This window comes from Choloepus didactylus, chromosome 2, assembly GCF_015220235.1.
Source record: "Choloepus didactylus isolate mChoDid1 chromosome 2, mChoDid1.pri, whole genome shotgun sequence".
Taxonomy (NCBI): domain Eukaryota; kingdom Metazoa; phylum Chordata; class Mammalia; order Pilosa; family Megalonychidae; genus Choloepus; species Choloepus didactylus.
The window spans coordinates 182,162,189-182,186,074 of record NC_051308.1 but is presented as its reverse complement, the minus strand read 5'-3'; the positions used below and the strand labels follow the sequence as shown (position 1 = coordinate 182,186,074).

General features: G+C 36.4%; 1 protein-coding gene and 1 non-coding gene across 3 annotated transcripts in view; one reads left to right on the top strand and one right to left on the bottom strand.

Moving 5' to 3' along the window:
• The window catches only part of EFCAB7 (EF-hand calcium binding domain 7), a 76,252-nt gene extending 60,068 nt beyond the window's left edge, over positions 1 to 16,184 (top strand). The window contains exons 12-13 of one of the 2 annotated variants that reach the window (XM_037816525.1): positions 14,602 to 14,709; positions 15,726 to 16,184. In XM_037816525.1, the coding sequence (XP_037672453.1) occupies positions 14,602 to 14,709; positions 15,726 to 15,800 (183 nt within the window). In that variant the 3' untranslated portion in view covers positions 15,801 to 16,184. The remainder of the gene's footprint in view (positions 1 to 14,601; positions 14,710 to 15,725) is intronic. The other variant, XM_037816524.1, reaches the window with a different exon arrangement.
• Positions 13,159 to 13,265, bottom strand: LOC119528272. The gene has a single exon (XR_005215592.1). It is a non-coding gene; the product is annotated as a U6 spliceosomal RNA (small nuclear RNA).
• Positions 16,185 to 23,886: the final 7,702 nt, after the last annotated feature.

Below are 23,886 nucleotides of genomic sequence, written 5' to 3'. Positions count from 1 at the left end.
CAACGCAGAGTATGACTCCCGGGGATGAATGTGGACCCGGCATCGTGGGACTGAGAGTATCTTCTTTTTTTTTTTTTTTTTTTTTTTTTTTTTTTTTTTTTTTTTTTAATCATCATTTTATTGAGATATATTCACATACTACGCAGTCATACAAAACAAATTGTACTTTCGATTGTTTACAGTACCATTACATAGTTGTACATTCATCACCTAAATCAATCCCTGACACCTTCATTAGCACACACACAAAAATAACAAGAATAATAATTAGAGTGAAAAAGAGCAATTGAAGTAAAAAAGAACACTAGGTACCTTTGTCTGTTTGTTTGCTTCCCCTACTTTTCTACACATCCATCCATAAACTAGACAAAGTGGAGTTTGGTCCTTATGGCATTCCCAATCCCACTGTCACCCCTCATAAGCTACATTTTTATACAACTGTCTTCGAGATTCATGGGTTCTGGGTTGTAGTTTAATAGTTTCAGGTATCCACCACCAGCTACCCCAATTCTTTAGAACCTAAAAAAGGTTGTCTAAAGTGTGCGTAAGAGTGCCCACCAGAGTGATCTCTCGGCTCGTTTTGGAATCTCTCTGCCACTGAAGCTTATTTCATTTCCTTTCACATCCCCCTTTTGGTCAAGAAGATGTTCTCCATCCCACGATGCCGGGTCTACATTCCTCCCCGGGAGTCATATTCCACGTTGCCAGGGAGATTCACTTCCCTGGGTGTCTGATCCCACGTAGGGGGGAGGGCAGTGATTTCACCTTTCAAGTTGGCTTAGCCAGAGAGAGAGGGCCACATCTGAGCAACAAAGAGGCATTCAGGAGGAGACTCTTAGGCACAAATACAGGGAGGCCTAGCCTCTCCTTTGCAGCAACCGTCTTCCCAAGGGTAAAACTTATGGTAGAGGGCTCAACCCATCAAACCACCAGTCCCCTATGTCTGTGGTCATGTTAGCAACCATGGAGGTGGGGTAGTCGAATACCCCTGCATTCTCCACAGGCTCCTCAAGGGGGCACTACATCTTTTTTTTTTTTTTTCCTTGTTTGTCTTTTTTCTTTCTTTTTTTTTTTTTAACTTTCCCTTCTTTTTTCAAATCAACCGTATGAAAACAAAAGTTAAAAAGAAAACAAACATACAATAAAAGAACATTTCAAAGAGACCATAACAAGGGAGTAAGAAAAAGACAACTAACCTAAGATAACTGCTTAACTTCCAACATGTTCCTACTTTACCCCAAGAAAGTTACATAATATAGTAACATTTCAGTGAACTTGTTCCTACTACATCCATCAGAAATTAACAGACCATAGTCATTTCTGGGCATCCCCAGAACGTTAAATAGCTTATCTGTTCTTCTTGGATTATTGTTCCCCCTTCCTTAATTGCTCTCTACTGCTAGTTCCCCTACATTCTACATGATAAACCATTTGTTTTACATTTTTCAAAGTTCACATTAGTGGTAGCATAAAATATTTCTCTTTTTGTGCCTGGCTTATTTCGCTCAGCATTATGTCTTCAAGGTTCATCCATGTTGTCATATGTTTCACCAGATCGTTCCTTCTTACTGCCGCGTAGTATTCCATCGTGTGTATATACCACATTTTATTTATCCACTCATCTGTTGAAGGACATTTGGGTTGTTTCCATCTCTTGGCAATTGTGAATAGTGCTGCTATGAACATTGGCGTGCAGATATCTGTTCGTGTCACTGCTTTCCGATCTTCCGGGTATATACCGAGAAGTGCAATCGCTGGATCGAATGGTAGCTCTATATCTAGTTTTCTAAGGAACTGCCAGACTGTCTTCCAGAGTGGCTGAACCATTATACAGTCCCACCAACAATGAATAAGAGTTCCAATTTCTCCACATCCCCTCCAGCATTTGTAGTTTCCTGTTTGTTTAATGGCAGCCATTCTAACCGGTGTTAGATGGTATCTCATTGTGGTCTTAATTTGCATCTCTCTAATAGCTAGTGAAGCTGAACATTTTTTCATGTGTTTCTTGGCCATTTGTATTTCCTCTTCAGAGAACTGTCTTTTCATATCTTTTGCCCATTTTATAATTGGGCTGTCTGTACTATTGTCATTGAGTTGTAGGATTTCTTTGTATATGCAAGATATCAGTCTTTTGTCAGATACATGGTTTCCAAAAATTTTTTCCCATTGAGTTGGCTGCCTCTTTACCTTTTTGAGAAATTCCTTTGAGGTGCAGAAACTTCTAAGCTTGAGAAGTTCCCATTTATCTATTTTCTCTTTTGTTGCTTGTGCTTTGGGTGTAAAGTCTAGGAAGTGGCCTCCTAATACAAGGTCTTGAAGATGTTTTCCTACATTATCTTCTAGGAGTTTTATGGTACTTTCTTTTATATTGAGATCTTTGGTCCATTTTGAGTTAATTTTTGTGTAGGGGGTGAGGTAGGGGTCCTCTTTCATTCTTTTGGATATGGATATCCAACTCTCCCAGCCCCATTTGTTGAAAAGACCATTATGGCTCAGTTCGGTGACTTTGGGGGCCTTATCAAAGATCAGTCGGCCATAGATCTGAGGGTCTATCTCTGAATTCTCAATTCGATTCCATTGATCTATATGTCTATCTTTGTGCCAGTACCATGCTGTTTTGGCAACTGTGGCTTTATAATAAGCTTCAAAGTCAGGGAGTGTAAGTCCTCCCACTTCGTTTTTCTTTTTAGAGTGTCTTTAGCAATTCGAGGCATCTTCCCTTTCCAAATAAATTTGATAACTAGCTTTTCCAAGTCTGCAAAGTAGGTTGTTGGAATTTTGATTGGGATTGCATTGAATCTGTAGATGAGTTTGGGTAGAATTGACATCTTAATGACATTTAGCCTTCCTATCCATGAACATGGAATATTTTTCCATCTTTTAAGGTCCCCTTCTATTTCTTTTAGTAGAGTTATGTAGTTTTCTTTGTATAGGTCTTTTACATCTTTGGTTAAGTTGATTCCTAGGTACTTGATTTTTTTAGTTGCTATTGAAAATGGTATCTTTTTCTTGAGTGTCTCTTCAGTTTGTTCATTTCTAGCATATAGAAACATTACTGACTTATGTGCATTAATCTTGTATCCCGCTACTTTGCTAAATTTGTTTATTAGCTCTAGTAGCTGTATCGTTGATTTCTCAGGGTTTTCTAGATATAAGATCATATCATCTGCAAACAATGACAGTTTTACTTCTTCTTTTCCAATTTGGATGCCTTTTATTTCTTTGTCTTGCCAGATTGCCCTGGCTAGCACTTCCAGCACAATGTTGAATAACAGTGGTGACAGCGGGCATCCTTGTCTTGTTCCTGATCTTAGAGGGAAGGCTTTCAGTCTCTCACCATTGAGTACTATGCTGGCTGTGGGTTTTTCATATATGCTCTTTATCATGTTGAGGAAGTTTCCTTCAATTCCTACCTTTTGAAGTGTTTTTATCAAAAAGGGATGTTGGATTTTGTCAAATGCTTTTTCAGCATCTATTGAGATGATCAATTGATTTTTCCCTTTCGAGTTTTTAATGTGTTGTAATACATTGATTGTTTTTCTTATGTTGAACCATCCTTGCATGCCTGGAATGAACCCCACTTGGTCATGGTGTATGATTTTTTTAATGTGTCTTTGGATTCGATTTGCAAGTATTTTGTTGAGGATTTTTGCATCTATATTCATTAGGGAGATTGGCCGGTAGTTTTCCTTTTTTGTAGCATCTTTGCCTGGTTTTGGTATTAGATTGATGTTAGCTTCATAAAATGAGTTAGGTAGTGTTCCATTTTCTTCAATGTTTTGAAAGAGTTTGAGTAAGATTGGTGTCAGTTCTTTCTGGAAAGTTTGGTAGAATTTCCCTGTGAAGCCATCTGGCCCTGGGCATTTATTTGTGGGAAGATTTTTGATGACTGATTGAATCTCTTTGCTTGTGATGGGTTGGTTGAGGTCTTCTATTTCTTCTCTGGTCAGTCTAGGTTGTTCATATGTTTCCAGGAAATTGTCCATTTCTTCTACATTATCCAGTTTGTTGCCATACAGTTGTTCATAGTATCCTCTTATAATTTTTTTAATTTCTTCAGGATCTGCAGTTATGTCACCTTTTTCATTCATTATTTTGTTTATATGGGTCTTCTCTCTTTTTGATTTTGTCAGTCTAGCTAGGGGCTTGTCAATCTTGTTGATCTTCTCAAAGAACCAACTTTTGGTGATATTTATCCTTTCTATTGTTTTTTTGTTCTCTATGTCATTTATTTCTGCTTTAATCCTTGTTATTTCTTTTCTTCTACTTGGTTTAGGATTGGTTTGCTGTTCATTTTCTAGCTTCTTCAGTTGATCCATTAGTTCTTTGATTTTGGCTCTTTCTTCCTTTTTAATATATGCGTTTAGTGCTATAAATTTCCCCCTTAGCACTGCTTTTGCTGCATCCCATAGGTTTTGGTATGTTGTGTTCTCATTTTCATTCGTCTCTATATATTTAGCAATTTCTCTTGCTATTTCTTCTTTAACCCACTGATTGTTTAGGAGTGTGTTGTTTAACCTCCAGGTATTTGTGAATTTTCTAAGTCTCTGATGGTTATTGACTTCTAATTGTATTCCATTGTGGTCAGAGAATGTGCTTTGAATAATTTCAATCTTTTTAAATTTATTGAGGCTTGTTTTATGTCCCAGCATATGATCTATTCTGGAGAAAGTTCTGTGAGCACTAGAAAAGTATGTGTATCCTGGTGATTTGGGATGTAATGTCCTGTACATGTCTGTTAAATCTAATTCATTTATCAGATTGTTTAGGTTTTCAGTTTCCTTATTGGTCTTCTGTCTGGTTGATCTATCTATAGGAGAGAGTGATGTGTTGAAGTCTCCCACAATTATTGTGGAAACATCAATTGCTTCCTTTAGTTTTGCCAATGTTTCTCTCATGTATTTTGTGGCACCTTGATTGGGTGCATAGACATTTACGATTGTTATTTCTTCTTGCTGAATTGCCCCTTTTATTAGTATGTAGTGGCCTTCTTTGTCTCTCAAAACATCCCTGCATTTGAAGTCTATTTTATCTGAGATTAATATTGCTACACCTGCTTTCTTTTGGCTGTAGCTTGCATGAAATATTTTTTTCCATCCTTTCACTTTCAATTTCTTTGTGTCCCTGTGTCTAAGATGAGTCTCTTGTATGCAACATATTGATGGTTCATTTTTTTTGATCCATTCTGCGAATCTATATCTTTTAATTGGGGAGTTTAATCCATTTACATTCAACGTTAAAACCGTGAAGGCATTTCTTGAATCGGCCATCTTATCCTTTGGATTATGTTTGCCATATTTTTCCCTCTCTCTATTAATATCCTTTATTGTACCCATACCGAATCTCTTTAGTACTGAACCTTTCTCCAAGTCTCTCTGTCCTGTCTTTGTTTCTCTGTCTGTAGGGCTCCCTTTAGTATCTCCAGTAGGGCAGGTCTCTTGTTAGCAAATTCTCTCAGCATTTCTTTGTCTGTGAAAAATTTAAGCTCTCCCTCAAATTTGAAGGAGAGCTTTGCTGGATAAAGTATTCTTGGTTGGAAATTCCTCTCACTCAGAATTTTAAATATATCGTGCCACTGCCTTCTTGCCTCCATGGTGGCTGCTGAGTAGTCACTACTTAGTCTTATGCTGTTTCCTTTGTATGTGGTGAATTGCTTTTCTCTTGCTGCTTTCAGAACTTGCTCCTTCTCTTCTATGTTTGACAGTGTGATCAGTATATGTCTCAGAGTGGGTTTTTTTGGCTTTATTCTATTTGGAGTTCGCTGAGCATTTATGATTTGTGTATTTATGTTGTTTAGAAGATTTGGGAAGTTTTCCCCAACAATTTCTTTGAATACTCTTCCTAGACCTTTACCCTTTTCTTCCCCTTCTGGGACACCAATGAGTCTTATATTCGGACGTTTCATATTATCTATCATATCCCTGAGGTCCATTTCGAGTTTTTCAATTTTTTTCCCCATTCTTTCTTTTATGCTTTCATTTCCATTCTGTCATCTTCCAGGTCACTGATTCGTTGTTCAACTTCCTCTAGTCTTGTACTATGAGTGTCCAGAATCTTTTTAATTTGGTCAACAGTTTCTTTAATTTCCATAAGATCATCCATTTTTTTATTTAGTCTTGCAATGTCTTCTTTATGCTCTTCTAGGGTCTTCTTGATTTCCTTCATATCCCGTACTATGGTCTCATTGTTCATCTTTAGTTCTTTGAGTAGCTGCTCTAGGTGTGTCTCTTCTGGTCTTTTGATTTGGGTGCTTGGGCTTGGGTTATCCATATCGTCTGGTTTTTTCATATGCTTTATAATTTTCTGTTGTTTTTGGCCTCGTGGCATTTGCTGAACTTGATAGGGTTCTTTTAGGGTTTGTAGACCAGTTGAAGTCCTTATCTCTAATTTATCAGATCTACAGCTTCGTGGAGTACACTTTCTCTAACTAACCAGCAGGTGGCGTCCACGAGCCACCTGTTCTCCACAAGCCAGATCTCCCCTGCTTAGCCTTTTTGGTGAGTGGGGGAGTGAGTCTTGTGGGGCCCAATTGGTGTACCAAGCTTGCGTGTGTAGTTGGTGTTGCCTGCCCTGTATGTGGGGCGTGTTTCTGGGCAGTCGGGGAGGGGGGGTGGCCCTAACAATCAAATCTCCCTGATGATCCTAGAGTTTTAAAGCTACTGCAATAGTCTAATCCTTCAGTTCAGTCCTGCCACAGTTTGTCTCTGCCACTGACCCACAAGTCTTTGGTATTGGCGTATGGCTCCTGAGACTTGCAAGTGGGCCCCTCTTCCAGGCTGTGCACCCCGGGTCCTCTGTTGAGGGATGACTGTGCTATGTCACAGGTGAGTGCCGTCCCCCCAGGGCAGTTCTGGGCTGCTGGGCTGTGTTGGGAGGCTCCCAGTCTGCTCAAATGATGGCTGAATGAGGCTCTGTTAATTTACACTGCTCCCCCTTCCCAGCTCTGGGACATTCAGCTGAGGTTGCAGGGAAGGCTAATGTCCACGCCCAGTTTTGTGGTGTGTGCCTGTTATTTGAAGCAGTTCCGTCACACTGGGTTGTCTGGGGCAGCTCTGGGCTATGGGGCTGGCGATGGGCAGGAGTGTTTCCTGTCCACCAGGATGGTGGCTGTGAGCGGACACCCCGCTTTTCTTGGGAAGTTGTGTTGTTTAGTGAATTTTCTCAGCCACTGGATTATTGCCTTTTGTCTCAGAGCTCTCTTAGTTCTGCTCTTGATTTGACGTGCCCAAATTTCAATTCTTTGAAGCTTTCTGTATTGAGCTTCTTAGAGTAATTGTTTTAGAAAAAGCAAAAAGGATTTAAAAAAAAAAAAACAAAAAAAAAAACGGCCCTCCTCAGAGATCTAATGGGTTATTGAAATGCTAATAGACAAAGCAACCAGGGCCATTAAGGAAAGGTGCACAGGGCAGAGAGATCAGCCTTGCTTCGGGATTTGCATATGCGCCTCAAGGCCTGATCTCCGCCCTTCCCCTTTCTGTGTTCACCAGAACTCCAAAAATCCTCTGCTTTTATTTTGGAGTTTTTCGTGTTGTTTTTTTTCTATGCCTGTCTCCTCTCTGCTGGGCTGGCTGCTCTCAGAGTCTCTGGTGTCTTGTCTCAGTCTATCTATGGTTGGAGTTTGAATCAGTAGAATGAGTTTCCGATAAGAGCAGCCATTGCAATTCTCCCTTCTCCTTCCTGGAGCTGACAGCCCCTCCTCCCCCAGGACTGAGCCTGGCAGGGAGGGGCGCGGGTCCCCTGGCCGCAAAAACTTACAGATTTCGCTGATCTCAGCAGTTCCACGTTTTCATGAGTGTTGTATGAAGTATGCCCAAAGACAGATTGCTCTGTGGTGTCCAGTCCACGCAGTTCCTGGCTTTTTACCTACTTTCCTGGAGGAGTAACTAAAACATACAGCTCACCAGTCTGCCATCTTGCCCCGCCTCCCGAGAGTATCTTCTTGACCAAAAGGGGGATGCAAGATGAGACGAAATAGTTTCAGTGGCTGAGAGATTCCAAATGGTGTCGAGAGGTCACTCTGGTGGACATTCTTATGCACTATATAGATAACACCTCTTAGGCTTTAATGTATTGGAATAGCTAGAAGTAAATACCTGAAACTACCAAACTCCAACCCAGCAGTCTGGACTCCTGAAGACAATTATATAAGAATGTAGATTACAAGGGGTGACAGTGTGATTGTGAAGACCTTGTGGATCACACCCCCTTTATCTAGTGTATGGATGAGTGGAGGAATGGGGATAAAAACTAAAGTACAAATGGGGTGGGATGGGGGGATGATTTGGGTGTTTTTTTTCACTTTTATTTTTTATTCTTGTTCTGGTTCTTTCTGATGTAAGGAAAATGTTCAGAGATAGACTGTAGTGATGAACGCATAACTATGTTATCATACTGTGGACAGTGGATTGTATATCATGGATGATTGTATGGTGTGTGAATGTATTTCAATAAAACTGAATTTAATTTAAAAAAAAATGCTAACTATAAAAAAAAAAAAAAAGATATTTCCCTACATTTTCTTCTGAAAGTCTTATGATCTTAGTGCTAATATTTAGGTCTTTGATCTATTTCAAGTTAATTTTTGTATAAGGTGTGACATAGGAGTCCTCTTTCATTCTTTTGGATATGGATATCCAGTTCTCCAAATACCATTTATTGAAGAGGCTACTCTGTCCCAGTTGCATTGGCATGACTGCCTTATGAAAGATCAATTGTCTGTAGATGAGAGAGTCTATTTCTGAACCCTCAATTCGATTCCATCGGTCGGTATATCTACCCTTATGCCACTACCCTACTGTTTTGACCACTGTAGCTTTGTAGTATGCTTTAAAGTTAGGTAGTGTGAGGCCTCCCACTTCATTCTTCTTTCTCAAGATATTTTTGGCTATTCAGGGCCCACTGTTTAATAAACAGTAACAAATGTACTATACCAATAAATTTGGTTATTGGTTTTTCTATTTCTGCACAGTAAGTTGTTGGGATTTTTTTTTTTTTTGAGTCCCTCTACTTTTTTTTTTTTTAATTTTTTTTTGAGATTGTTCAAATACCATACAGTTATCCAGATATCCAAAGTATACGATCATTTGCCCCCAGTACCCTCATACAGCTGTGCATCCATCACCACACTTAATTTTTGTTCAACTTTTAGAACCTTTTCATTACTCGACAAGAAATAAAGCAAAAGATGAAAAAAAAGAAACTCGAATCCTCCCATATCCCTAACCAATGCCCCTCCATTATTGACTCGTAATACTGGTATAGTACATTTGTTACTGTTTATAAAAGAATGTTGAAATACTACTAACTGTAGTATATAGTTTGCAATAGGTATATATTTTTCCCCTATATTCCCCTCTATTATTAACTTCTAGTTGTATTGTCATACATTTGTTCTGGTTCATGGAAGAGATTTCTAATATTTGTACAGTTAATCATGGACATTGCCCACCATAGGATCCAGTTTTATACATTTCCATCTTTTGACCTCCAGATTTCCTTCTGATGACATACATGACTCTAAGCTTCCCCTTTCCACCTCATTCACGCACCATTCAGCACTGTTAGTTATTCTCACATCTTGCTACCGACACCTCTGTTCATTTCCAAACATTTAAGTTCATCCTAGTTGAACATTCTGCTCATACTAAGCAACCGCTTCCCATTCTTTAGCCTCGTCCTATATCTTGGTACCTTATATTTCATGTCTATGAGTTTACATATTGTAATTAGTTCCTATCAGTGAGACCCTGCAATATTTGACCTTATGTATCTGGCTTATTTCACTCAGTATATTGCCCTTGAGGTTTCATCATCAGCCTATTTTTTTTTTAAGATCGTTTTGTTCACATGCCATACATTCCATCCTAAGTAAACAATAGATCGTTCCCTGTATAGTCACATATTTATGTGTTCATCACCTTCACCACTATCTATATAAGGGCATCTACATTTCTTCCACAAGACAGGAGGGAGAGTCAAAGAAGGAAGAGAGGCAAAAGAAAAAGAAAAAATAAAGAGGAAAAAAAAATGACAGCTAGGAAGCAGCAAAAGGAAAGATAACCTTAAATCAAAGTAGAATAAAGAGTCAGACAACACCACCAATGTCGAGTGTCTCACACGCCTCCCCTTCCCCCCCCCTTATTTGCATTTACCTTGGTATATCGCCTTTGTTACATTAAAGGAAGCATACATAATACGATGTTTCTGTTAGTTTATGTTGATTGCATCCCTCTGCCAATGCCTCTAGTTTACATTGATTGCATCCTTCCCCCAATGCCTCCCCATTTTTAACATCTTGCAAGTTTGGCATTCACTTGTTCTCCATCATGAAAGAACGTATTTGTACATTTTATCACAATTGTTGAACACTCTAGATTTCACCAAGTTACACAGTCCCAGTCTTCATCTTTCCTCCTTTTTTCTGGTGTTTCACATGCTCCAGCCTACCTCTCTCAATCATATTCATAGTTATCTTTGTTCAGTGTACTTACATTGCTGTGCTACCATCTCCCAAAATTGTGTTCCAAATCTCCCACTCCTGTCTTCTGTCACTCTGTAGTGCTCCCTTTAGTATTTCCTGTAGGGCAGACGTCTTGTTGACAAAGTCTCTCATTGTCTGTCAGAAAATATTTTGAGCTCTCCCTCATATTTAAAGGACAGGTTTGCTGGATATAGGATTCTTGATTGGCAGTTTTTCTCTTTCAGTATCTTAAATATATCACCCCACTTCCTTCTTGCCTCCATGGTTTCTGCTGAGAGATCCACACATATCTTATTAAGCTTCCTTTGTATGTGACAGATTGCTTTTCTTTTGCTGCTTTCAGGATTCTCTCTTTATCTTTGACGTTTGATAATCTGATTATTAAGTGTCTTGGCGTAGGCCTATTCAAATCTATTCTGTTTGGGGTACACTGCCCTTCTTGGATCTGTAATTTTATGTCTTTCATAAGAGATGGGAAATTTTCATTGATTATTTCCTCTATTATTGCTTCTGCCCCTTTACCTTTCTCTTCTGCTTCTGGGACACCAATGATACGTAAATTCTTGTATTTCGTTTCGTCTTAAGTTCCCGGAGACATTGCTCATATTTTTCCATTCTTTTCTCCATCTGCTCCTTTGCATGTAGGCTTTCAGGTGTTTTGTTCTCCAGTTCCTGAGTGTTTTCTTCTGCCTGTTGAGATCTGCTGTTGTATGTTTCCATTGTGTCTTTCATCTCTTGTGTTGTGCCTTTCATTTCCATAGATTCTGCTAGTTGTTTTTTTGAACTTTAGATTTCTGCCTTATGTATGCCCAGTGTTTCTTTATAGTCTTTATCTCTTTTGCCATATCTTCTCTAAACTTTTTGAATTGATTTAGCATTAGTTGTTTAAATTCCTGTGTCTCAGTTGAAGCGTAAGTTTGTTCCTTTGAATGGGCCATAACTTCGTTTTTCTTAGTGTAGGTTGTAGTTTTCTGTTGTCTAGGCACCTGACTTTCTAGGCCACCCCAGTCAGGTTTTCCCAGACAAGAACAGGCTCAGGTCACAGAAGGAGGAAATATTCAGTATCTGGTTTCCCTGATGGTTTTTCTTAGAGGATTGACACACCCTGTGCTTTTCTGCCTGGCAGGTGCGCCTGTCAGCCTGTCACAGACTGGTGTAAGGGGGTGTGGCCTGCGGCTCTCCTCCCTCAGGCTCTGGGGTTTGGTTCCCAGTGTAAGGCAGGTAGTAGAGCTGGGCCCCTCCCTTTCCTCTTGGGAAGCTATGCCCCCTCCAGAGAGGTCATTTGCATATCAATAAGTTCTTTGTTTCTCTGACCCTACTGGTCAGAATGCTATGATTTTAAAATAGCTGAGGCTTTCTCTACTTCAAAGCGGGCGAGCTGAAAATGGCTGAGGCTTTCTCCACTGATCCGCCCAGGTTGACAGAGAGAGAAAGGGACAGAAAGCTCCCAGATTCACCCTTCGGCCAGAGATAGCACCCAATCCTCTGGGCTTCCCAGCCTGAGACAGATATGTCCCGACTGTCCGAAGGTCAGTCGTCACCAAAAGCCTCTGCCTACTTGTTGGGGATTTGCTGTCTTTATTGAGCAGTTAACATTAAAACCCCAGTTGGATCTGGGCTGAGGTACACTCGCTTGTTCGGAGAGCACTGCTCTCTAGCACCACGAGGCTTCTGTGAGGGAGGGGCTCTCGGCGCTGGTCTGCGATTTTTACTTACAGGTTTTATGCTGTGATCTCGGGCATTCTTCCCAATTCAGGTTGGTGTGTGATGAGTGGACAGTCACATTTGTTTCCCTGCAGTTATTCCAGATTATTTACTAGTTTTTTGGTTGTTTCCGAGTTGTTCTGGGGGACTAACAGTCTTCCACTCCTCTCTGTGCCACCACCTTAGCTTCTCAGTTGTTGGGATTTTAATTGGTATTGCATTGAATCTATAAATCAGTTTAGATAGAAGTGACAACCATATTTAGTCTTCCAATCCATGAACACAGTATGTTCTTCCATTTTTTTAGGTCCTATTTGATTTCTTTTAGCTGTTCCTTGTAGTTTTCTCTGTATAGGTGTTTTGTGACCTTGGTTAAGTTTATTCCTAAATACTTGATTCTTCTGGTTGCTTTTGTAAATGGATTTTTTTCTGAAGTCCTCCTCCTGTTGCCCATTACTTGTGTGTAGGAACACTGCTGATTTTTGCATGTTGGTCTTGTACCCTGCCACTTTGCTATATTCATTGATTAACTCTGGCAGCTTTGCTGTAGATATTTCTGAATTTTCTACATACAGGATCATATCATCTGCAAACAGTGAAAGTTTTACTTCTTCCTCTCCAATTCCTTTTATTTCTTTTTCTTGCCTGATTGCTGTAGCTAGAACATCCAGCACAATGTAGAATAACAATGGTGGCAGTGTGTATCCCTGTCTTGTTCTTGATCTTGGAGGGAAAGCTTTCAGTCTTTCCCCATTGAGTATGATGTTAGCTATGGGTTTTTCATATACTGTATCTATCATATTGAGAAATTTCCCTCCTATTCCTATCCTTTTGAGTGTTTTCATGAAGAAGGGATGTTGAATTTTGTCAAATGCCTTTTCTGCTTCGATCGAAATGATCATGTGATTCTTCTGCTTTGGCTTACTGATGTGGTATATTACATTCATTGATTTTCCTGTGTTGAACAAGCCTTGCATACTATAGAACACTCCACAAATTTACATGTCATCCTTGTGCAGGGGCCATGCTAATCTTCTCTTTATCGTCCCAGTTTTAGTGTATGTACTGCCAAAGCGAGCACAACTCATTTACTTTTGACAACAACCCTATGATACAAGTAATATCCCCATGTTACAGACAAGGAAACTAAAGCAAATGACTTAAAAGTCACATAGCTAATTATCAGAAGAGCTGAGAAATGAATCCAGGTAGTCTAACGCTATACTGCCCCTTTGTAGTCATTAGGGAGTGATGGCATGGTCTTTAGCAGGGGAATACTGACTCCTGCATTTCTCTTATTTATCAGCTTCATTCTTTCTCTTGCATCCTAGCTATCCTAGAGGTCATTATTTATCTTTTCAAGTGTCACCTCTTCCATGAAGTCTTCTTTGTTACTCCTGGGCTTATGTCCTTCTTCGCTATAGAACCCTATGAATATCCCTGTTAAAGGACTTAGCAAAGTGTTCTGTAGTTGTCATTTTATTTATCCGTTTATTTTATCCATTTTATCCATTTTATTTATGTATTATTTATTGTATTAATAATACAATAATAATTGTATTATTAACCATAGTCCAAATTTTACAATAGGGTTCACTCTTTATGTTGTATAGCCCTATAGTTTTAATTTTAATTTTATTCTAGTAACATATATACAACCTAAAATTTCCCCCCTTTATCCACATTCACTAATATAATTCAGTGTTGTAAATAATGTTCACAATGTTGTGCTACCATCATCACTATTCATTACTAAAACTTTTTATGATCAATCCAGCTAGAAACCCTGTACAATTTAAGCATTAACTCCTCATTCCCTACCCCCAGCCTGTCCCCTGGTAAACTATATTCTAGATTCTGACTCTTCGAGTTTGCTTATTCTAATTATTTCATATCATGAGATCACACAATATTTTTTCCAGGAATTGTATCTTTTATCCTTGTATCCCTAGATCCCTATAACAGTGCCTGACACATCGTCGATACTAAATAATATATACTGAATGAATGAGTGAGTAGCATAATCAAAGGATGTTTTAGACTTATTAAATTGGGAGGTAGTATGCAGGATGAATAGAGGGTGGCAAAACTAAAGATACAGTAAAAAAAAAAGAGAAGTTATTGTTGTAGTGAGCCAGGGATGAGATATGTAGCCCCCAAAGATTAAGGTGAAGATGAAGATTAAGAGGTGACTCCAAGTCACATTTAGAAGAAAAAGTTTATACAACTGGTGCCAGAGTGGACAAAGAATGAATGAGGAAAAAGTCACAGACACAAAGTTGGGAGCCAGTTTGTGTGTACAAATTAGTAGTGAATTTTGTGATATTAAAATAGAATTTCAAGGATTATTCTGAAGTTTATATTTGTCTATATTTATTGAAGTACAGACTAACGACTTATGAAATCTTTTTTTATAGTCAGATAATAAAGTGATTATTCACATCAACAACGAACTAAGTAAAAACTGCATAAACAACAGAGGACTCAACATATTTGCAGTAGAAGTGGCACCAAAATCTACAATGGTAATCCATTATTTTCTAATTAAAGCCTTTTGTTCTACCTCTAGAATATTTTCACACTAATACTATGAATTCACATGTAGCTATGAAATGTAGTGGTAAAGTATTTTAATTATAATTATCTGTACCACTAATGGTACTCATATTAATATTATTCTATACTAGGAGATAGAAGACTTTGGTTCTAATACAGTTCTGTCACTATTTGGTTGAGTGACTATGGGAAATTCACTTAACCTCTCTGTTCCAGTCTTTTTAAATGTAAAATTAAGATAGTATCACCAGCTTTACTTACTTCACAAGGCTAATGTAAAGATAAAAATCAAATGGTATACACAAAAGCACTTCAATATCATATAGAAATACAAGGTAGTGTTAGTAGTAGGAAGTATCATAATTCAAAATATTTTTATGTACATTATGAAGATTTTCTAAGGTAACATGAGAGACAAAATGCTTCTGAGTTTTAGATGACCAACTAAGTCAGAGCTAGGAACAGCCGTTGTTCTGTTGTTAGCAGAACTCCAGGTTTCTGATTTAGCTAGGAGTTCAAATGCAGGGACAGATCAGTAGACTCTGAATCTGGTTTAGTGAAGGGGAAAAGGAAAAACTTTTCTTTTCTTACCCTTGCTTCATAATGCCCATGAAATCCTAAAACATTCTAGAATAGGTTATAGGGAGATAATCTTTTCTGTTTCCCCAGCTGGGATTTTAGAAAATGCGCTATGCTTAGCAAGGAGAAAAGGATGTCAGCTCCAATTTCTACCACCCTTTCTTTACAAACATTTACACACACCAACCAGCAACTACCATATCAGGGTAGAATCTGATTTAGTAGATTAGATTCTGTTAGATAACAGGCCACAGATTTCCATCCCCCATTAAGGAGAAATATTACTTAATTTTATCTTCATGTGTATATTTTTTACACAGGGTTTAGAAATGGTGTCCTATTGTAAAATTAGTCAAAAATAGCAATATATAAAAGAAAAGTAAAAGCTTTTTATTTTTATATGCAGGTTTGTGAACACGTAATGCCTCTGAATGAAGGACAAGAATGGATATATAATTGTGTGTATTCCCTTATATCTTAAATACTGTATTTAGGAAATAATTCTTCTTAGGTCTATCAAACTAAGAAGAGTTATGTCAGGTTTAGTGTTTTACTTACTAATTAATTAAATACTAATCAATTTAACTGATTTACATAAATAGTAATCTATTTAATTTATATACATTTACATTTTATGTCCATGTCATATACTTTATTAATAAAATACAAATAATGTTTTTAACATGTGACCTTCTTATTAAACTGGAAATCCAAGCATATTTCATTTATTGATTATAATTCAAAATAAAATTACAGGTAAGCTTTTAAAAAGTAAGCTTTTAAAAAGCATTTTGAATTCTACAAAATGCAACACACTTTTGGTTTATCTCATTTGTTTAAAAAAATACTAAAAGAAAATGCAAAAACAAAAATAGCCATCTAATTATATATTTAATTCTCCACTCAGAAAAAAATTAAAGCAAATTTGGAAAAATTCACTTTGATAATTAAAGTAGCCAAAATCTAATCACAACAGTAAGAACATTTTGTTCTTACAGTAAATTTTTTATGAATTTATCAGTAGATTCTTTTTAATTAAATGTTTTTTTTAAAATAATGGGAATTAAATCTCTATAATATTTAAAAGAGCAGTATAAGCACATGAAAAACTATATTAAGCAATTAAGAACTATATGACAATATCAGTAACAGAATACTTGGCCAGTAAATGTCAGCTTTTAAAATATGAATACCATTATGGCAGTGTATTCTTTTTATATCCAGTACATGCTAGCACAGAGTTTAAATGTCATTTGGATTTTGGGCCCTTGATTTAGACATTTGTAGAATGAGTTGTCATTATCTAATGGACTAAATTCTTCAGATAATGTGTCTTAAAAAGTAAATGAAATGTGAAAGCATTTTATTAATTGCTAAATACTTTATAAATCCAACAAAGGTAACCATATTTCACAAGATAGTAATTTGTAGGAAATTATCTGGCTATGATGCAAAAGGCATATAATAAGGTTGTTATCTTTACCTCAAGTTGGAAAGGAGCTTTTTATAATAGAATAGGTATCATAAAGTGGCACTGGAACATGAAGACTCAAGAAAGAGAATGGTGAGCTTTAGCTTTTTACCACCATCACCACTTAGACATGTCAAGCCTTTTTCTCCCCCTTCACAATAAAGGAAGGAAAAATTATCTTAATCCCATTTTCTAATTAATCATTAGAAAAGTCAAAGATATTTTGTTCCAAGTTAAATGAATGAAAACCCAGGGGAATCAGCTATATAATGAATATAAACTAAGTTATATTTGGGGCCTTTAAGTAAATGACTTTTTAATGATTATTCAGTAGTGCAGTTATAGAATATCCAGAAAAAATTAATTCAAGTCCTGAAATGTCTGACTCATAGATTGATAGTAATTCTTTATCCAACCAAGTATAGTTGATTAACACGTAAGAATGTTGTATTTAAATTTGAGAAGTTCTTCCCTTTTCAGGATAGTTTTGCACAATTTCAGCAAAAGGTAACTTTGCATGTGGTTTAATTCAGAAAGCATAAGGATTCAGCTTACTAGAATGACATCTGGATACCCCAAATCTCTCCTGTGCTCTAGATTCCATCCCTTCCTGTCTCCTCAGGGTCCCCATTAAAACTTCCCATAAAAGAGTTTTATCTACAAACACTCCTTCAATATTGGCTTTTTCCCATTACTGTTTTACATATGTTCATCTTTATGAAAACTTTCATCCCCCATCTCTCTCTGTCAACATATTTCTCTCTTCCCCTTCACAGCAAAAGGACTCACAATTCAAGAAAGTGGCTACACCCACTTTGTTGACTCTGATTCATTCTTTTTAGTTAATTCAAAAGTGTTTGTTCCCCCAAGAAGATTGTATTAGTCAGGGTTCTCCAAGGAAAAAGAACTGATACATTATGTAAATATAATGAGATTTAATATCGGAATTGGCTCACACAACTGTGGGGATTGCCAAGTCTGAATTTCATAGAGCAGGCCACAAGCTGAGAACTATGATCAGGGTTTCGATGAATTCCCCAGGGCAAGCTGATTGGTTGAAGTAGAGATAGAAATTCTTTCTGACTGCTGAAATCATCAGTTTTTCTTTTAAGGCCTTCAACTGATTGGATGAGACTCCATTCATTGTTGAAGGCAATCTCCTATAGATGCAATCAACTGACTAATGATTTAAATCCACAAAATATCCTCACAGTAACAATCACGTCAATGCTTGCTTGACCAAAAACTGGAAACCATAACCTAGCCAAGTTGACACATGAAATTCATCATCACAGATAACGATAACCTCCTTGTTATTAAATCCAGTGTATATTTTTAAGTGTTCTCTCCAGTGTTAGACACGGTTGATCTTCCTGGAACAGCATATTCAGATTTTCTTCCTTTTCAGGCTTCTTTTTTCTTTTTTCTTTTTTTAATCATTTTTTAAATTGTAGAATATAGCATATATACATAGAAGTGATAACTTTCCAAGTGAAATTTAACAAGTAGGAGAAGAAATTTCAAAGAATATTATAGGTTACAGTTCCACAGTTTCAGTTATTTCCTTATTGTGAAATATAACATATATACAAAAAAAGGTACTATCTTTCAAAGTATGCTTTAACAAGTAGTTATATAGGAAATTTCCAAGGTTGTTACAAGTTATAATACCATAGTTTCAGTTATTTCCTTATTGTGAAATATAACATTTATAGAAAAAGGCAATAGCTTTCACATTACAATTTTAACAAGTAGTTATAGAACAAATTTCAAAGAATGCTATGGGTTACAGTTCAACCATTTCAATTCCTTCCTTCTAGCTATTCTAATACCCCAGCAACTAAGAAAAAGCAAATTACATAAAGATTCAGTATTCATAATCCTTTGTTAAATTCCATCTTACCTGTTGCTACCCCTTCCTCTAGTTTAATCACTTTTCCGATCTTCAGGGAATATCTAGGCAGTGACCACCCTAAGTTCATGATAAAAAGGGGTGTCAACTTTATGAGAAAAAGGGACACATCTATTTGATGTTCTTGAAGAGGCTATTGCCTCTGGTTTTGGGGACTTAGCCAGTGTATTAGTTAGGGTGTTCTAGGGAAACAGAATCAACAAGAGATATCTAAATATAAGATTTTATAAAAGTATCTCATGCAACTGTGGGGATGCATGAGTCCAAATTCCATAGAGCAGGCAGCAAACTGGCAACTCCAATGAAGGTGTTTGATGAACTCCTCAGTCAGCAAACTGGCAACTCTGATGAGGGTGTACAGTGAATTCCTCAGGAAACACTTCGCTAGGTAGCTGAAGAAGCAAGCAGTGAAGGTCCTCTGTCTGTCTCACTTAAAAGTTTTCAACTGATTGGATAAAAATCCTGCTGATTGAATTCTCTCATTGTGGAAGCCATGCCCTTCATTGATGTAATCAGTCACAGCTGCAGCCAATTGACTGATGATTTAATAAACCAGCCACAAATGTCCTTGTAGTAATAGGCCAGTGCTTGCTTGACCAGACACCTGGGCCCCATCACATGGCCAAGTTGACACATGAACCTAACCATCACAGCTGGCATAGGAGTTCTCTGAAGAATTTAAGTTTCTGGAGAATAAACTTAGTGAGTGAAACATTCAGAGAGTCTCAGATAGGGATCCAGGTATTCTTCAAGGTTTATGGGACTATTGTTGACTTGGGCTTATCGTACTGTGGTCGTTTGGCATATGTAGGTGAAGTTTGCATAGGAGTAACCTCCAGAACAACCTCTTGACTCTATTTGAATTCTCTTAGCCACTGAAACCTTATTTTGTTGCCTTTCTTTTCCCCATTTTGGTCAAAAAGGCATTCTCAATTCCTCGAAGCCAAGCTTCTTTTCAATTACACTTCTGTGCGTTCTCCCAATTTCTACATTCTCTCTTACCTCAGGCCTTTGTACATGATGTTTCTTTCTTGCCTATAGAATAAGTCTTCCCTTCTCTTCCCTCTTTTTCCTTCAGGTCTCAGCAAATATGTCACTTTTTCCAGGACTCTTTTCCTGATTACTTTCCCCACCAAGATTCGTTTGATGACCCTAATACTTCATGTGCACTCTTTTTATATTAATTATATCATTTATATTTGAGTTGCTCTTTATTTGTCTATACTAAGGAATAGGCTGAAAGCAGGGACAATCGTAACCCCGGCATATGTCATAGACACTGTAATAGATATGTAATAAATATTTGCCAAATGGTTGAATAAAGTGAACAGAATATTAAAATAAACTTAACATGAAGTATGAAATTTTCCTAACTCTTAAGGATATTTATAAATTAAAAATAGAAACACAAGAATAAAAATTCTTGTGTCTATTAATTCCATTTACCAAGACTTTATTGTTCATTTCATTAGCTATGAGATTAAAAAAATAACTAAAACAAAATGAAAAAAAAATTTAATTTTTTCACTGATTATCTTACATGCAATTTTAGATGGTGGGGAGAGGAGAGGCCAAATAATCACTGTAATTCCTTCCAACTATAAAATTCTACAGCTCAGATATTTTAAATTTAGTTTGTGGTAAGTAGCAATTGCTGTTACAAACAATTCTTAAATTATATTTCATAATTTTGTTGTTTTCCCACTAGATCTTCGAGTAGACTTTTTTTTTTTTTTTTTTTTTTAAGCCAGTGGCCTTCTTTTAGATCTATTTTTGGTGTAGGTTAAATATGAAACAGAAACCTAATATACCACACTAATCATGTTTTGGATATAATCCAGGAAATGAGAATATATTTTTTTATTTTGGCCACTAGAGGGTGAGTATATTATTTTATTATTCATGAGAGAGACAGAGAGGGAGGAAGGCATGGAGGGAAGGAGACTGGTAATATTTCTGGGCATTGTATTAAAGTCCTCTATGACTTTCAAGACTGCTTTAGTTAAGTGTATTGGAAACTATGGATATACGCAAATGCAGGCATATATACCCATTTATATTATAAAATATATCAAAATTACTTCTAACTTGTAAAGTAGATACTAAGTCTTTTGCTCTTAAAAAGATATTGACTTACACCTTCATGAAGTTACAAGTGATAAGGGCACATAGGGATACCCCTAGCTTTACATAGTACATAAAGCCTGTCTTTGCTACATTTTCTCAGCCTCCCTGAATTTCTGGATTAAAATAATCAAATAATGGTTTGGGGAGAAATAAAGCAAATAATGGGACTGATTTAGGGGAAGTAGATGAGATTTATGTGGAGAGACAATTTGGGGACCAGAAACTAGGAGTTGTTGCTGAAAGTCAAGGGTAAAGGATTTTTATTGCTTTTAAGTTTCTATACCTATTAACGGTAGCTAGCATTACCTGAAGAAGATGAAGAATAGGCATCTCAATTCTTAAGAATAATTCACAGGCTGCCTATATTTGTGATATTTGACTCAAGTCAGTATGTACTTTTGAAAATACACACTCTGCTATTTTGTTAACATAATACATTTCTGAAAATATATGTGAATGTTAAAAAAAAAATACCCTGAGTATTATTTAATTATATTTATGTACCACAGTTTGTTTATTCATTCATCTGTTGAGTTGTTTTCAGTTTGGGGCAATTATTAATAGAGCTGCTATCAACATTACTCTACAGGTTTTTGCATGAACATTAGTTTTCATTTTTCTAGGGTAGATAACCAGAGGTAGGATTGCTGGGCCACATGATAAATGTCTATTTGATTTTTTAAGAAACTGCTAAACTGTTTTCTAGAGTGGCTGTACAATTTTGCATTACTGCCAGCAATGTATGAGAGTTCCAGTTGTTCTGCATATTTGTCAACACTTGATATCGACAGTACTTTTTATTTTATCTATTCTAATGGGTATATAGTGGTATTTCATCATGGTTTTAATATGCATTTCCCTAATGGTTAATGATGTTGTACAAATTTTTATATGCTTATTTGCCATATGTATATATTCTCTTTGGTAAGGTTCAAGTCTTTTGCCTATTTTAAAATTGGTTTGTTTGTTTTCTTCCTGTTGGGTTTTGAATATTCTTTATAAATTCTGGGCACAGTCCTTTGTAGGATATATGATTTGCAAATATTTTCTCACAGTCTGTAATTTATCTTTTCATTTTCTTAACAGTGTCATATGGAAAGCAAAACTTAAATTTTGATGAAATCCAATTTATCATTTTTTTTCCTTTTATGGATCATGCTTTTGGTGTCAAGTAGAAGCCATTTTTGCCTAATCCAGGTCACAAAGATTTTCTCATTTTCTTTTAAAAATTTTATAGGTTTTCTTTTTACATTTAGACCTAAGATCTATTTTGAGTTAATTTTTATATATGGTATGTGGTTTAGGTTGAGATTCATCTTTTCACACGGATGTCAACAATTCCACCACTGTTTTTTGGCAAGATTATGCTTTCTCCATTAAATTGCTTCTGCCCCTTTGTCAAAAAATCAATTGGCCATAAAGATCCACATAGTTGTATGGATTTATTTCTGGACTTTTTATTCTGTTCCACTGATCTGTGTCTTTCTCTTCACCAGTAACACACTGTCTTGATTATGGTAGCTATATATTAAGTCTTATAATCAGGTAGTGTGATGCCTCCAATTTTATTGTTCTTTTCCCCTTTTAACCATATTCACATATATAATTCAGTACTGTTAAAAATGTTCACAATGTTGAATTACTATAACCACCATTCATTACTAAAACTACAATCAACCCAAATAGTGAAAAGAGCTTAAGAAACCTGTGGGACACTCTGGTGGTTTGAAGCTGTGTACCCCAGGAAAACATGTTCTTGCCTTATTACACTGGCTAAGACTTCCATTACAATGCTGAATAAGAATAGTGAGAGTGGATAACCTTGTCTTATTCCCAATCTTGGTGCGGAAAGCATTCAGTCTTTTGCCATTTATATGATGTTAGCTGTAGGCTTTTATATAGATTCCTTGTATTAGGTTGGGGAATTTCCTCCTAATCCTAGTTTGCTGAGAGTTTTTATCAGAAATAGATGCTGAATTTTGTCAGATATTTTTTGTCTCAATAGATATGGTCATATGGTTTTTCTTTAGATTGTTAATATAGTAGATTATATTGATTGATTTTTCAGATATTGAACCTGCCTTTCTTTCCCAGGATAAATCCCACTTAATTGTGATATGTTACTTTTTTTATATATAGTGGATTCAATTTACTAGTATTTCATTGAGCATTTTTGTGACTATGTTTATGAAGGATATTGGTTTGATTTTTCTTTTTTTGCAACCCCTTTGGTTGGTATCAGGGTAATGCTGACCTTTTAAAATGAGTCCCCACTCTTTTTTTTTCTGGAAAGATTGTAAAGCATTGGTGTTATTTCTTCTGTAAATGTTTGTTTGAGTTCAAATTAAAACCATAAGGGCCTGAGGATTTCTTTTTGGAATGTTTTTGATTACTAATTCAATTTCTTTAATAGTTACAGGCCCTTCAGATTATCTATTTCATCTTGGGTGAGTTTGGTACTTTGTGGGTTATGAGGAACAGGTTCATTTTATATAAGTTGTCAAATTTATGCACAAATTTATCCACCAAGGTAATCCAGGATAATCTCTCCATCTTAAGAACCTTAATCACATCTGCAGAGTCCTCTTTTGTTGAGTTTTGTTTGTTTGTTTTTGTTTTGTCTATAAATATCTGTGTCTATGGATATCTGTAGTGATATCCCCGCTTTCATTCCTGATATTAGCAATTTGTATCTTCTCTCTTTTCCTTTGTCAATCCTGTTAAAGGTATATCAACTTCATTGATCTTTTCAAAGCACCAGCTTTTAGTTTGATTTTCTGTTTTTCTCTTTTCAATTTCATTGATTTCTGCTCTTTATCATTTCCTTCTTTCTGCCTGCTTTGGGTTTATTCGTTCTTTTTCTCATTTCTTAAGTTGAAAGCTTATATTATTTATTTGAGACCTTTCTTTTTATTATAATACAAACTTTAAAATCAATACCTTTCACGGTTCATACCACATATCTTTTGCTGTATTTAGTAAGTATTTGATAGAAGGTTTGAATGGAAAATGAAAGGAAAGGTAATGAATATAAATTATTACTTTTAGATGCCTTCA